We start from the raw sequence: 14,452 nt of genomic DNA on the forward strand, positions 1-14,452 counted from the left end.
AGAGCAGTAGGAAGACCTAGGAAAGATGTGGTTTAAGAAACGGAAGAAGAAGTAGCGAGTGTAGAGATAAAAGGAGTAGGGGAAAAAGAGACAGCGGAGGTAGTGGCGGATGCCACCAGACTCCTTCAAGAGGAGATAGTCAGGTTATGTAATGAGAATGATGGGCAGAGGAAAGAAAGGGAGGCCACCCAGGCCGAAATAGAGCGGAGGGATCTGCAAGGCAGTGAAATGGAGGGAGAGAATGAAGAATTTCCACCCGTGGGCGTGGAACAAACAGCAGGCATCACGCTGGAGGTTGTACAGGCGATGATTGAGAAAGATAGGGAAGCAAATCGGGGAGCAGAGAAAGTGAACCAGAGTGCAGCGCAGAAAGAGGTTGTGAGTCTCAATAAGAATCCATTGGCATATTCGATTTGGAATTCTGAAGTGCCTAAGAGGTTCAGCCAACCACGGTTTGAAAGGTATGATGGGAAAGGAGACCTGACAGATCATCTGCATCACTTCCGGCAACAGATGCCGTTATGGCAGGAAGGCAAGTATGATGGACTCCGATGCATGATGTTCCCAACAAGTCTTAAGGGAGGAGCCTCAGACTGGTATTACAGGTTAGCATCGAGGAGCATTAGCAGATTTGAAGAGTTAGAGCGCGCCTTTGTCGATCACTTCATACACCAGAAGCGGAGGGTGGTCGATATCGTGGCTCTGTTCAATATCAAGCAGAGGTTTGCGGAATCATTGAGGGAGTTTTTGTGTAGATTCAAAGAAGAGACACTGAGAGTGGAAAATTTGGATAAACATATAGCGGTCATAGTCTTCCAACATGGGTTGAGGCAAGGAACGAGAGTCCATGAGTCGGTTTCCAAGATTGAAATCACCACTTTGCACGCTCTGTACCCGAAGGTAGAAAAATACATACGATATGAGGACATAATGCAGAGAAACGCAAAGGAACAGAAGAGATCGGGGAAGATAATACAGGCTGTGGACAAAGATAACCGGAGGGATAAGAGTAGAAGAGAGGAAAGAGAAAAGATTTCATACAGAGGGCAGAGCCGGGGACTAGAGAGAACTGGTGATCGTGGTAGGAGGGACATTCGGGAAAGGAAACCGTACCGCGAGATAGAGCAAACTCCGTTTAACAGGCCTCTAGAGGAGATCTTGCCGCTAATTAAAGGGCTGCAGTACTATAAAGGTCCGCGGAACACGTCAGGAGAGATAGAAGGGAAACCATTTTGCACATATCATCAGATCCAGAACCACGCAACAAATGAATGCTATGCATTGAAGTGGTTGGTGGAGAGGATGATTGAAAAGGGAATGCTCAGAGAATTCGTCACTGAGGTGCGGCAAGCTGAGAGGTTGCCGACACCTGCAAGAATCTTAGGTACTATCAACGTTATTTTTAGCGGGGAAACACTTGGGAGGAATGTACACCGCGAAAAGATCAGAAAGACAGCAAGTCTACGGCAGGTCAATGAAGTGGTAAGCATACCGCAGTTAGTCAGTGGAACCGTGAAGAACAATGAAACCATAATGTTCACCCCAAAGGACCTGGAGTCTGTAATTTCACTGCATGAAGATGCATTGGTTATCACTATAGCAATGGGAAACTATATGGTAAAGAGGGTGTTGATAGACTGTGGAAGTTCGGTGGATCTGCTATTCAAAGGAGCCATGGAGTATATGAACATCGATAGAGACCAGATGAAAGCACTACAAACGAATTTGTTCGGGTTCAACGGCAGTATGACCGAGCCCATGGGGGAACTAGTTTTACCAGTGACTGCTAGTCCGACGACTGTATTCACCAGGTTCATGGTAGTGAACACAAACTCCCAGTACAATGCAATACTAGGGAGGCGATGGATTCATGAGATGAGGGCAATTCCATTGACATATTACCAGGTAATATAGTTCCCCACAAATGGAGGGATGTATAAGATAAGAGGGGATCAAGTGGCCACGCAGAATATCCCCCAGGTGACAGTAAAGAATATGATCCGAGGAATAAAGGGGGAGTAAAGAGGGGATCATGAGCCTAGAGCGGCATATATAGCAATTACAGGAAGCTGCTTTAACGGCAATATACGAGGCTCCACCTAGACCGAAAACTTTAGATGAGATTGAGATAGTGAACCTGGGGGTAGGAGACGATGAAAAATTTACTTCAGTGGGGTCTGAGTTGCCAGACATATGGAAAGATAAGCTAGTACAGTTTTTGTCAGAGAATAAGGATATATTTGCATGGGTGATTGAGGATATTACGGGGTTAGATCCAGAGTTTGCCTGTCATCGTCTCCATATGAATGAAAATGCTAAGCTAGTAAGACAGAAAATGAGAAGCGTGAGGCCGAACTACGCTGAAGATATTCGCGAAGAAGTTACAAGATTGAAAGGGGCCGGGATAATTAGAGATGTTGAGTTCACGGAATGGTTGTCAAATGTGGTCGCGGTACCAAAGAAGAATGGCAAGGTTAGGATGTGTGTTGACTTTACGGACGTCAACAGAGAATGTCCTAAAGATTGTTACCCAATGCCCGGGTAGATGAGCTGGTAGACAGAACGGCAGGGTTCAAGATATTTTCATTTATGGACGCGTCCATGGGATACAATCAGGTCACGATGTATGAGCCAGATCAGGAGAAGACCACCTTCGTGGTGGAAGGTGGTACCTACTACTATACGAGGATGCCATTTGGGTTAAAGAATGCTGGGGCCACATTTCAGCGGTTAGGAGAAAAAATGTTTGAGAGTAAGATTCGGAAGGGGATGGAAATTTATATAGACAATATGGTGGAAAAAAGCATGTCAGAACAAGAGCACTTAGAGGGACTCCAGGAGACTTTCCACATACTGCGGAGGTATAAACTGAAGCTCAACCCCGAGAAATGCACCTTTGGGGTAACTTCTGGAAAATTCTTGGGATACATAGTAACATATTGCGGAATAGAAGCGAATCCTGAACAGATTAGATCACTAATAGATATGCAGTCCCCTTAGAACGTGAAAGAAGTGCAACGGCTAGCTGGAAGGGTCGCGGCATTGAACCGATTTATTTCAAAATCATCGGATAAATGCCGACCGCTGTATCGTTTGTTGAGAAAAACTCCAGATTTCCAATGGACAGCGGAGTGTGAAGAGGTCTTTCAGGAGTTGAAGAGTTATTTGGGAAAAGCACCTTTGTTATCACAGTTGGAATAGGGGGAGAAGCTATTTTTGTATCTGGGAGTTTCAGAGTACGCAGTGAGTTTAGTATTAGTACGGGTGGTGGAAAAGGTAGAAAGGCCAGTTTACTTCCAGAGTAAAACCATCTTTGGGACGCGAAACCCGTCTGTGAGAATAGAAAAAAGTATGCTTTGGCCTTGATATTTTCGGCCTTAAACTTGAAGCCCTACTTCGAGTCCCATTCAGTGGTGGTAATAACTAATTTGCCATTAAAACAAGCGTTGAAAGCAGACAAATCAGGCAGAATGCTAAAGTGGGCGGTGATGCTCAATTGCTATGAGATTCAATACCAGATTCGAACTGTAGAAAAGGCATAAGCCATGGCAGAGTTTTTGGTAGAATTTCCAGCTGAGGACCCAACTTGGGGAGAGGAAATGGTCATGGAACAGGAAGGGGAGCTGAGCCACGATCCTTTGGATCCTTGGGACCCGCAGAATGGATGGAGAGTTTTTGCGGATGGATCCGCGACAGATACAGGGAATGGGATTGGAGTCGTACTGGTGACGCCGGAGAACAATCGGCTAGAGTTGTCGGTGAAATTGGGATTCGCAACTTCTAATAACGAGTCTGAATATGAGGCAGTGATAGTAGGTTTGGATCTTGCTAAAGATCTGGGGGTGAGTGAATTGTCTGTTTACTCGGATTCAAACTTAGTAATTTGTCAGATGAATGGAGGATTTATGGCCCGTTGCCCAAGGATGGCGAAGTACCTAGAAGTCCTACAAAGAAAAGCAAGCAAGTTTGACAAGATCAGGTTTGCACATCTTGGCCGCGGTGAAAACAGACATACCGATGCATTGGCTTATGTGGCCACAGTACTTCCTGGAACAGAGGGTCGATCAATTGAAGTGAGGGTGTTAAGTAGACCAAGTACTTCAGAGGAGGAAGGCGTTTGGCTTACGACCGAGAAAGATCAAGGATGGATGACACCCATTAAAACATTCCTGAAGGGAATAGAAATAGAAGACATACACGAGAGACGAAGAATGGAAAAAACGAGTCAAAGATACACATTGCTCGAAGGGGATTTGTATAAAAGGAACTTCAATGGACCGTGTTGAAATGCATAGGGCCGTCGCAGATACAAGAAGTTTTGGCTAAGATACACGAAGGGGATTGCGGCAGTCATTCGGCGGGGCGTACCCACAGATTGATATCACAGGGGTACTTTTGGCCATATATGAAGAGAGATGCCATGGTGTATGCCAAGAAATGTGAGAAATGCCAGAGATTTGCACCGCTCATACATTCACCAGCGGAGCCGTTACATAACGTGTTCAGTCCTTGGCCATTCGCCATGTGGGCATTGCATATAGTTGGGTCGCTGCCCATGGCAAGTGGCAAAAGAAGGTTCATGTTGGCCGCTACTGATTATTTCACCAAGTGGGTAGAGGGAGTAGCGTTGCAACAAGTTAAGGAAGAAAATGTGAAGAAGTTTCTTTGGGAGAACATCATATGTAGGTTCGGGTTACCACACACAATCATCGCGGATAATGGAACCCAATTTACTGGGAGAAAAGTGCGAGAGTTCCTACAAGCATTTAAAGTGAAATAGTGGTTCTCAGCACCATATAATCCAGAAGGAAATGGGCAAGCAGAATCTTCAAACAAAATCATAATGGATAATATAAAGAGAAAAATGGAGGAGCGGAAAGGGGCATGGGCTGACGAACTGAATCACGTTTTCTGGGCATACCGTACCACTCCGCGAACCTCGACTAATGAGTCACCGTTCGCAATGGTGTATGGGATAGAGGCAGTCATACCAGTGGAAATGATAGTATCTACGACCAGAACTAAAGTGGTCGAAATGGGAAAGAATGAGAGGATATTAGCCAGTGAGCTGAACCTAATAGAAGAAAAAAAAAGAAATAGCCCGCATACGCTTGGAGGAATATCATCGGAGGTTACAGCAGCAATATGACAAGAGAGTGAAGCCGGGCACCTTCGAAGTTGGAGAGTTGGTTCTGCGACGCATTACACCAGCCACGAGAATTGAGAATGAGGGTAAACTGTGGCCCAAGGACCCTATGTGGTGATGGAAAAGGGTACGTTTGGAACTTATCGATTGCAAACTTCAGCTGGGGTGAAGATCGAGAAACCTTGGAACATTAGAATGTTAAAAAAATTCCATGTATGAGATGAGGATTGTTAATTTTGTTTACTTATCATATAATAAAGCGCACTTCTTCCATATGTCTTATGAATATGAACAAAGGAACACAACTGGCTTGGGGGTAAACTGAGACGCTGGTCCAAATCAAACTAGGGCAAACAGAGCGGTCCCATAGGCTTCACAGCCATCCAAAGATAGGGGGATGAGCCTTTTGCGGACTATAGTCCGAATCAAACTAGGGCAAACTGAGATGCCCCACAGGCTTCACAGCCATCCAAAGACAGCGGGGGGGATAAGCCCGCTGGCGGAGTGTAGTCAAATCAAATTAAACGAAGCTGCCCCACAGGCTTCACAGCCAGCCAAAGACAGCGGGGGGAATGAGCCCTTCGCGGACTGTAGTCTTAATCGAACTGGGGCAAACTGAGCTGCCCCACAAGCTTCACAGTCACCCAAGGACAGCGGGGGGGATGAGCCCTTCGCGGACTGAGATCCGAATCAAACTGGGGGCAAATTGAGATGCCCCACAGGCTTCACAGCCATCCAAGGACAGCGGGGGGGATGAGCCCTTCGCGGACTATACTCCGAAACAAACTGGGGCAAACTGATATGCCCCATAGGCTTCACATCCATCCAAAGACCGCGGGGGCGATGAGCCCTTCGCGGAATTTTGTCCGAATCAAACTGGGGGCAAACTGAGCTGCCCCACAAGCTTCACAGGCATCCAAGGACAACGGGGAGGATGAGCCCTTGGCGGACTTTTGTCCGAATCAAACTTGGGGCAGACTGAGCTATCCCAGCATGGCTTCACAGCCACCCAAAGATGGATAAAATGAAGTAAAAAGATATAGGACGTTTTGCACTACTAAGTGAATTAAGCTTTCAATTGCAAAATGGGGGGAAATATGGTAAAATTTGAAGTTCAAAGGACCATGAGTTGTAACCTGCTGGGCTTACCCAGAAATCCAGGCAAAATTTATATACATAACGCAAAATGAGTAATAGTCAAAGTATATCAGGTGCAAAGAACAAAATTACAAAGTTCATTCAACATTCTGATCTTCAGGGACATGCTCATACTCCCCCATCGGCTGACCTTCAGACACATCCTTCTATGAAGAGACCTCAGTAACATCCCCCACAATTGTAATATCATCATCCTCGGCAATGGGGGAAGTGACCGCGCTGTTAGTGAATATGGGTAGCACAGGCATAGCATAAACGGATGGCGCCAACGTTTGAGTATCAATGACTTGAGGCAGAATTACTGGAGGGGGCAGGGGAAGAAGGCAACCAGCAGCAGTGAGCTCTTCAAGCTGTTGCTTCAGTGCACAACCAATCTTCTTCTCAGCTAGGACTCGAAAGCGGTCAGCGGCATCCTTCAAAGCTTTGTCCACAGCAGCCTGAGTGGAAAGCTTGTCCGTTTCCCTTTGACTCTCCATTTTGGAAGCGACCCCCGATACATAATCGCGGTGCTTATCCTCAGCTTGTTGGAGCGCTTTCTGAGCCTTCACTGCCACGATGCGCAGATCGTCTCGATCCTTCTCTAGCTTGGTATACTTTGTTTTCTAGCCATCAGGACCATTAATCTCCTGCTTTGCGACCTCCAGAGAGTCCAATGCACTAGTCAAGCCGCGCACCACATACCCAATGTCCAGGCTCAGCTAAAAAACAATATTCCTTAGCAACGAATGTAGCGGATTTTGGAGAAAAAAAAAAGAGGAACCTACCTTTTCCCAACCGGTATAGAAAGCCGACCTGTGAGAGGCGAAAGAGCCAGAATCGCCATATGCTTGATCCTTGGGAAGGTGTGAGTTAAAAAATAGAGACGCTACAATAGCTGGGTTGTCCAAGGCTGAGTCGCGGATAGTTATATCGCTATCTCTAGCCTTAAATCTAGGTTGCTAGACTTTAACTTTATCAAAAGGCAGGGAGCCCGAGGCAGTGGGTTCCTTCCCATGACGCCACCCTGGAGCTAGTGACCATGGCGGTGCAGCAGGGGGGTCAGAGACGCCAAGAGGTGTAGTCCTGGCCTTTTTCACGGGCAGACTCTTGGCCACCACTTCTACAGCCTCGTCACCATCGGAGTCGCTATCCTACAATTTGAGATTATTTGTTGCCATAGCAGCGACAAACTTAGTAGAAAGAGGAGGAACAATATCGTCTTCCCAGTCAGCTAACACAGAAAACGAAAAGGGGGCGGTATGGGGAGTAGAGGAACGGGATTGAGCGGTGGTGGCTCTTTGGGCAACGGCTTTGGAGTGGTAAATCTTAGTGGTGTATTTGAAGGATTTGTGGGGCTTTCTTTTAGGGAGTGGGGAAGATTTGGGTTTTCTTTCTTTTGGAGGCGGCAAGCGATAGAGGGGACCGTGGTAGTCGCCGATGCTTTTCAAGGATGGATCAAGTAAAAGAGGGTTACCTTTTTCTGGGTCAATGCCGAGAAGTTCGCACTGAGCACTTCCCAAGTCGCGGAGGTGTTGAAAAATTGCGGATGAAACACTGGCATTGAAGACAAGTTAGAAACGTAAAAAAGGAGTACTGTGAAGCAAAAGGCAGTACGTACCACTTTTAAGGAAACTGAGATGCCTTAGAGAAACTTCTGATAGAAGGTCCGCGGAAATAAAACCCCGGACACATATAATAGATAGTAATGCCACACTTTGTCAGATGTGGTGATGTGGAGGACAAAAGACTTCTTCTGTGGACGAGTACAGAAGGATTGGTACCCTACGCTACTGAACTTGGTACTCTTCTTTATGTAAAAATGAGCAATTATGTCGCAGAGTTGGATCTTAGGGGACTGGGTTTTATTATAATGGTTTGCAGCATACATGACATGCCAAAAGTTACCAATACCTTGGCATGGCGGAATATTGAAGTGGTTGCATACCTCGACATCTAATAGAGTTAAAGGAAAATGCAGGCTTGCCATTATCTGACCTACAGTAGCGACGAGACAACCAAGCCACGGCTTTACCAAATGTGGAAAATGGGTGACACCGGGCACATGCTCAAGGACCAAGTCAGCAGGAATGCCATAGACAACTTTGATCGCATCTATATTGGGTCTACAGTGATATGACGGTGGGGGAGGAAGAGCAGTCTTCCTTCCTGAGGTAGAGGGTTCAGCGGCAGAGCGGGAAGAGTCAGAATTCGAGGATTCAAATCTGTTCGCAGTATGTCTACTAGATCTGGACTCCGACCCGTCGGATCTAGTGGCCGAGGTATTCGCCGAATCAGATTCTGACATATTAGATTAAAATAAAGGGAGGAAATCGAAAGCAACAATGGAGGAACCAGCTACGAAGGGCAAAGAGTGGAACAGCGACACAAACGAACAAAACAAGATAACGAGAGAAGGGAATAGAAAGGGAGGAGACAAACCTGAAATGCAAGGCAGCAAAAGCCAACGAGGTAGTTCAAAAGAAACCCGAACGGAGCTTGGAAATCGCACAAAGGTGAAGAACAGCAAGAAGAAGTTGAAGAGGCTAGAAGAAGATGGAAAGAGGTAAAGCTAAAGTGTGGGATTGGGAGTGGAGAGAGGGGTTTAAGCGGGAGTCTAAGCGGTAGGGGCAAAAGAGTAATCACCAAAAAAGGGACCATGGGAAATAAGACATGTGGGGCATCGAAGTTCGAAAAGCCAGGCCGTATGTGCGTGCGCCTAAGGCACGTGGAAGCAATGATGGAGCACGTGCCAATAAAGAACGGGAAGGTGACATAACCAATCAAAAAAGGCGTATCGCGAAAGGAAGAGAAGTTAATAAGGGGGTTCTTGGTCCCATTGTCTATTCGCGGATCACCAAGGGGTTCACGCGACGTCTATGAGGCCGAGAGGGGCATCTGTAGAGGCCGTATTCCTGACATAGGAGATTATAAGTGGTAAGTGGGCCAGAGGCAATTTAAGGAGGAGACCTGCTGCAGTGGATCAGGTTTGCGGAACCCTAACCGCTACAAAACCGCTGCGACATGTGGGGGAACAGAGGATGCTAGATTAAAGAGAGATGGACAGATGACAAGAGGCGGTTAGGAAAAAGGAAAGAAGAAGGTGATAAAGGGAGAGAAGAAAGGAGAAGAGAAGGGGTGAGAAAGAAAAAGAGTGAGAGAAAGAGAGATCTGTAAGTTTATAGGTTGTAATTTTTGATAACACAGAGTCCAAGAGAAGGTCAAAGTCAAACCTTAAAAGCCTGGTCAAATGCGGGTCAAACCAAAGTCAAACTGGTCTTTACATGTGAAAAAGAGAGGCAAAACTTTCGAATTGCTTATCTTTTGAACCGTAAGTCCATTTGAGGCGTGTGACCTATCAAAATGATCTGCACGACGAGCTCTGCCCTATGATATATCACAAGACAATATTTGATGGAGAACTTTTGGTTGAAATTTCATACAGATCCAAAATCAGTAAAAGTGGGCCTATAAGGCCCATCGTTTTTAGTTTTTTTTTTTTAGGCTTTCTGCCTCATTTGGGACCTTCTTATAATATATATATATATATTCAGAAAATAATTATTAGTTTTAATTCAATTTATATTATGAGCTAATCACCCCCTAATGGGGAGTTGAATGAAGCCCCATGAGGACTGAATTAGTAGAGTAATTTAGAGTTGTTTGCTTACTTTATTAAGATTTTTCTCATACTCATATAGAGATAGAAAGTAAAATGGTAACCTATGAATTGTTAAGTCTATATAGAGATAGAAGGCTTAATAGTTCTACATGTCTATATTCAATTGACATAGAGATAGAGAATTGAATTTAGGGGATTAATTTTTTCAATATTAGGCTATAAAACAATTGGTATTGAGCAAACATGTTAATGGTTTAATTCTTCTTATTGGGTTGTAAAGCAATTGGTAGGTTGAAGCAAATCATACAAAGGTAATAAGTTCTATGATTGGGTTGTAAAGTATGGTAATTGGTCATAGTGTGAGCCTTTGTATTGCAAACAAGTCTAGATTAGTTTATTAATGAAGTAATCACAGGTGGTGGAGTTCCTCTCTCCATTACCTTATCCATCTTCATATATCTTAGTTTATTTGTTTTTGTAGTATAACCAATCCTTTAATTAAAATCCCACTCTCATCCCCTTTCTTTTTTTTTTAATGACTTGAGTGTTATCTTTCACCATATCAAGGAGTGTTCAATAACTTTTACTCCATATTACAATGATGTTTTAGAGAGTGATAGGTACAAAAACTTTCATTAGAAGTAAGGTAGAATAGTTTAGTTTAGGTGTGTTGAATTGCATGCATAGATTGAGTTATATTCATTTTGCCTCTTATCAAAACACGTAAGTTGCAGGTTTAAGAACCAATGATAATGAGATTTCTCCTTGAGCTAAATATTTAGAATCTGCTTCAATCAACGTGCTTTAACAGTGCATTGCCCACAAACACATCTAACAGCCCATTTAATGATCAGGTTTAAGGTTTGACATTCCCATCCCCAATCAAGCAATGCATCAATCTCAAAGCAAAAAGGAAAGCCAAAAGAGAAACTACTAAACAACTACCAAACCCAAGAGCTAATGTCACCTCATAATGTCAACTATTAAGCAATGCATCACTCAGGTTTGACATTTCAGTATATACACATTATCAGGGTGATTATCAAAGTAAAATAATGGTAATAATAGTTCAACGTATTTATAACATCTTCATTAAGTCTGGCATATAGTTACTTAAAATTCTTAAAGCTTTTAGTTAGAGAATCATGGTAAGTACAATTAAAGGCACCTTTAGATTTCATTACATACTAATTTTATGAACTCTTAAAATACCTTCGATTTCTTATTAACTAGAATAGAAAATCTCAAAGAGGTCACTTATTAACTCATTAACCCAACAAGTATTGAGATAGAGTTGGTGGGAAGATAAACATATCTAGCCATATAACAAAACTTAATGATGCCAACACTACAAAATTAACATTGTTAATCACATATGATTATTGCTTGAAATTTCAAATTTTTTATGTCGATTTCAAATAAAAGCTCATCTTTAGTAGTAGTGAATTTCAGGAACTAAAAATTACTAAGAGAAAATAAAAAGAATAAATTGTATTGAAAAAGAAAGAAAGAGAACATAGTGCAACTGACGTCTCGATGGGGATCTGGGAGTCTTGAAAGAGAAACCTCTAGGGAAGTTGCAAGCAAGTGTTTCAATGTTACTAAGCTAATTACAACACCAAACAATGAATCAATGGAACAAACACAAAACCCCCAAATCACTATGTCAACATAAAACAAAAAGCAGTACGTAACGTAAATAAACAAATACAACTTACATTAGGCGCCATAGTTATTGATTGAAGAAGAAAAGAGAAAGCTCGTGTGGAGAAGAAAATAGAGAAAACTTGTCACAAAGCTAGAAAACAATATTTGTTCCCGACTCTTCGATTTTGGAGGTGTGAAAACAACCAATTTCCAAAAACCTGTCATCGTTTAATAATTCAAACAATTTGAAACCAATAACATTTTTAAAATTAAAACAAAGTTCTCTTCCTTACAAATATGATTATGATACACACTTCCTTGAATAACTCTTCAAAATATAATTACATTAAAATACAACATTTGCCTCAACTAAAAAACTATTATTGAAACACTAAAGTAAACCACGTGCAACAATCAACCTTCTTCAACACTAATCTTGTCAAGACTTATTGACTATGTTCATTTTATGAACATACCCGATAAGCAAACATGCAAATAAGGTCAGCATTATAAACAATGCTGGTATGAGTAGTCTTAAAATACAAACAAAACTTGTACATACATATACATAATCAATAAGGCATATAGTTCCTCCACCGAGGCGCTTTAACTTCCAACTAATAATACAACATCCATATGTTCAATAGTTATGCAGGTAGTTCTTCCATTGAAGCGCCTTAGCTTTTAATCTAATAATATCAAGTAGGGGTGGCAATGGGTCATGTAGGGCCGGGTTCGTGTCGTGTCATATTCGGGTCACGTGTTAGGAGAGCAAACCCAAACCCAACCCAATTACTAATTGTGTCGAGTTTGTCAAACCCAAACCCAACCCGCCTATAACGGGTGACCCACTAACCCTGCGGATCAATTTCATATCAGTTTCGAATCGGATTCATAGACAACCTTGTATGCAAAATATTTAGTATTTCACAATTTTATTTATCAAAAAAAAATATAAAAAAATATGTATTAATTCTCAAAAACCATCCATAATTTAATTACATATTAATGAAAATTGAATAACGAAACATATGTTTATTGAATAAATCAATATAACGGCTAATCTTTCTCATTTTAGTCGTTTATTTTAGGTTGTTGGGATAATGAGATTTTAAAAAATAGTGAAACTTATCTTAAAACAGGTTATACAGAGTTGATGACCCGACCCATTAGACCCGAGAACTAATCGAGTCTACTAACGGGTTACTCGGGTTAACATGTGTGACCCTAACCCAACCCATTTATTTGACGGGTTCGGCGAGTCAACCCTTAAATGACCCAAAATCTCTTTTTCCCAACCCAAATCCGCTAATTTCGTGTCGGGTTAGTGTGTCGTGTACAAAATTGTCACCCCTAATATCAAGGCATTTAGTTCCTCTACCGAGGTGCCTTAGCTTCTAATTAAATATATATCATATAATAAAAAGAACAAAAATTAAACTTACTATACACTTGCACTTACATAGGTCTAATCACAGAGTGGGTCATTTCTTGCAAAATAATTACCTTAACCCACCCTTCGATCTGCAAAACAATTGTGACTAGAAATAAAATACAATAAAACAAAGTATATCATAAACATAATTTCCAATCATTCCATCAAACCAAATAGAACAATCTCCATGACAAATTTCACAACCATAATCAATCATTTATTATAAATTTAATGTACACTTTGACATATCATCATAATTATTGTTTAAAGTTTCTTCAAGTGTCCCCAGAATTACGTCGTCTCTATGTTTTACCTAGTTAGTTTCTTATCTACCACAATCGCTCCCCTCTATCGTGCCGAACATAAACATCCGCATGCCTCACTCACATAATGGAACCACACCGTCATAGTTATCCTATGCGGAATGTTGCATACAAGGTAACCCCCACATGGACGCCAAAACTATGTGAGTAAGCCTCTCTTAGGCATAAAATATCGCGCGTCTTGTACTGAATTGACGGCGAGATAAACAATACCATCATTTGGCTACAAGGGCTCCAAGTTCCCTTGAAACGAAATCACATTCTCTTTACAAGGGTTAATCATATAATCAAATGAGTTGTGGTAGCTAGAAACTAGGATTTTCATTACATAAATTTTTAAATATCTTGTAATTATATCTCATAACCATTTCACACTCTATCACGCACCAATAAAATATATTACACTAAAATACAATGTTTAGAAATATTACCATCCATCTCATAACCATTTTTATTCTTTCACGTGCCAAATAAAATTATTGTACTAAACCACAATTCCTTTTGAAATATCCACAAAGGCTACAATACCTCTTAGTGGCATCTCTCAAATATAATAAATGAACATTTACTTATGTTCTTATTTCTCAAAAAATGCTGCATATAATGAATGCGTAACTGACCACAGAATGCTACGTCACATATCATATCATACCATTTAATTACATCATTCTCAAAAACAACATAAGCGGTCAGAAAGTATGTATAACAGATTGTATCATTTAACACAAATTCCAACGTACATGAGAGTGTCAGAATTACTCCATAAAATGTTGCACACTAACTTTATAGCATTTCAAAAATGTCATGTTATATAAAAAATATTTATATACTTCGATTTGTGTCTAAATAATTTTTAATCCATTCCAAACATTTTTTTAAACACCAAATACATGTCTTAACACTTAATACATTTCTCATTATACACTACACCAGAATTTGTGATTTGCGACGGTCAAAGTCCGTCGTTTTTTCCAATTTGCGACGGTTTTTAGTGTCCCAAGTCCCGTCGCTAATCTCCCTGTCGTTAATATTTGCGACGGGTAAGGACCGTCGTAAATGGAATTAGAAAACGACTTATGTAACCGTCGCAAGGTCGTCGCAAGGTCAAAGACAAACAAAACCGTCGTATTTCAGAAAAAGTATTT

General features: G+C 41.8%; 2 protein-coding genes across 2 annotated transcripts; both read left to right on the forward strand.

Annotated features, from left to right (window-relative positions):
* The first annotated feature begins 228 nt into the window (after positions 1–228).
* On the forward strand, positions 229–3,000 carry LOC147496946 (uncharacterized). Its single transcript, XM_086562708.1, has 3 exons — positions 229–1,905; positions 2,066–2,473; positions 2,617–3,000. Exons 1-3 carry the CDS (start codon positions 229–231, stop codon positions 2,998–3,000), a joined length of 2,469 nt encoding a protein of 822 aa, XP_086418834.1.
* A 545-nt stretch (positions 3,001–3,545) lies between these two features.
* On the forward strand, positions 3,546–4,286 carry LOC147496947 (uncharacterized). Its single transcript, XM_086562709.1, has one exon. The coding sequence runs from the start codon at positions 3,546–3,548 to the stop codon at positions 4,284–4,286; it is 741 nt and encodes a 246-aa protein (XP_086418835.1).
* The last annotated feature ends 10,166 nt before the right edge of the window (positions 4,287–14,452 follow it).

This window comes from Coptis chinensis, chromosome 5, assembly GCF_015680905.1.
Source record: "Coptis chinensis isolate HL-2020 chromosome 5, ASM1568090v1, whole genome shotgun sequence".
Lineage (NCBI taxonomy): Eukaryota > Viridiplantae > Streptophyta > Magnoliopsida > Ranunculales > Ranunculaceae > Coptis > Coptis chinensis.

What these genes read in the sequence shown, in the direction of transcription:
- LOC147496946 (XM_086562708.1), top strand. Translation starts at nt 229, where the DNA reads ATGGAGGGAGAGAATGAAGAATTTCCACCCGTGGGCGTGGAACAAACA. An exon ending in TTCCATTGACATATTACCAG is followed by an intron (nt 1,906 to 2,065) that starts GTAATATAGTTC and finishes TAGCAATTACAG; the next exon opens with GAAGCTGCTTTAACGGCAAT. An exon ending in TACCAAAGAAGAATGGCAAG is followed by an intron (nt 2,474 to 2,616) that starts GTTAGGATGTGT and finishes GGATACAATCAG; the next exon opens with GTCACGATGTATGAGCCAGA.
- LOC147496947 (XM_086562709.1), top strand. Translation starts at nt 3,546, where the DNA reads ATGGCAGAGTTTTTGGTAGAATTTCCAGCTGAGGACCCAACTTGGGGA.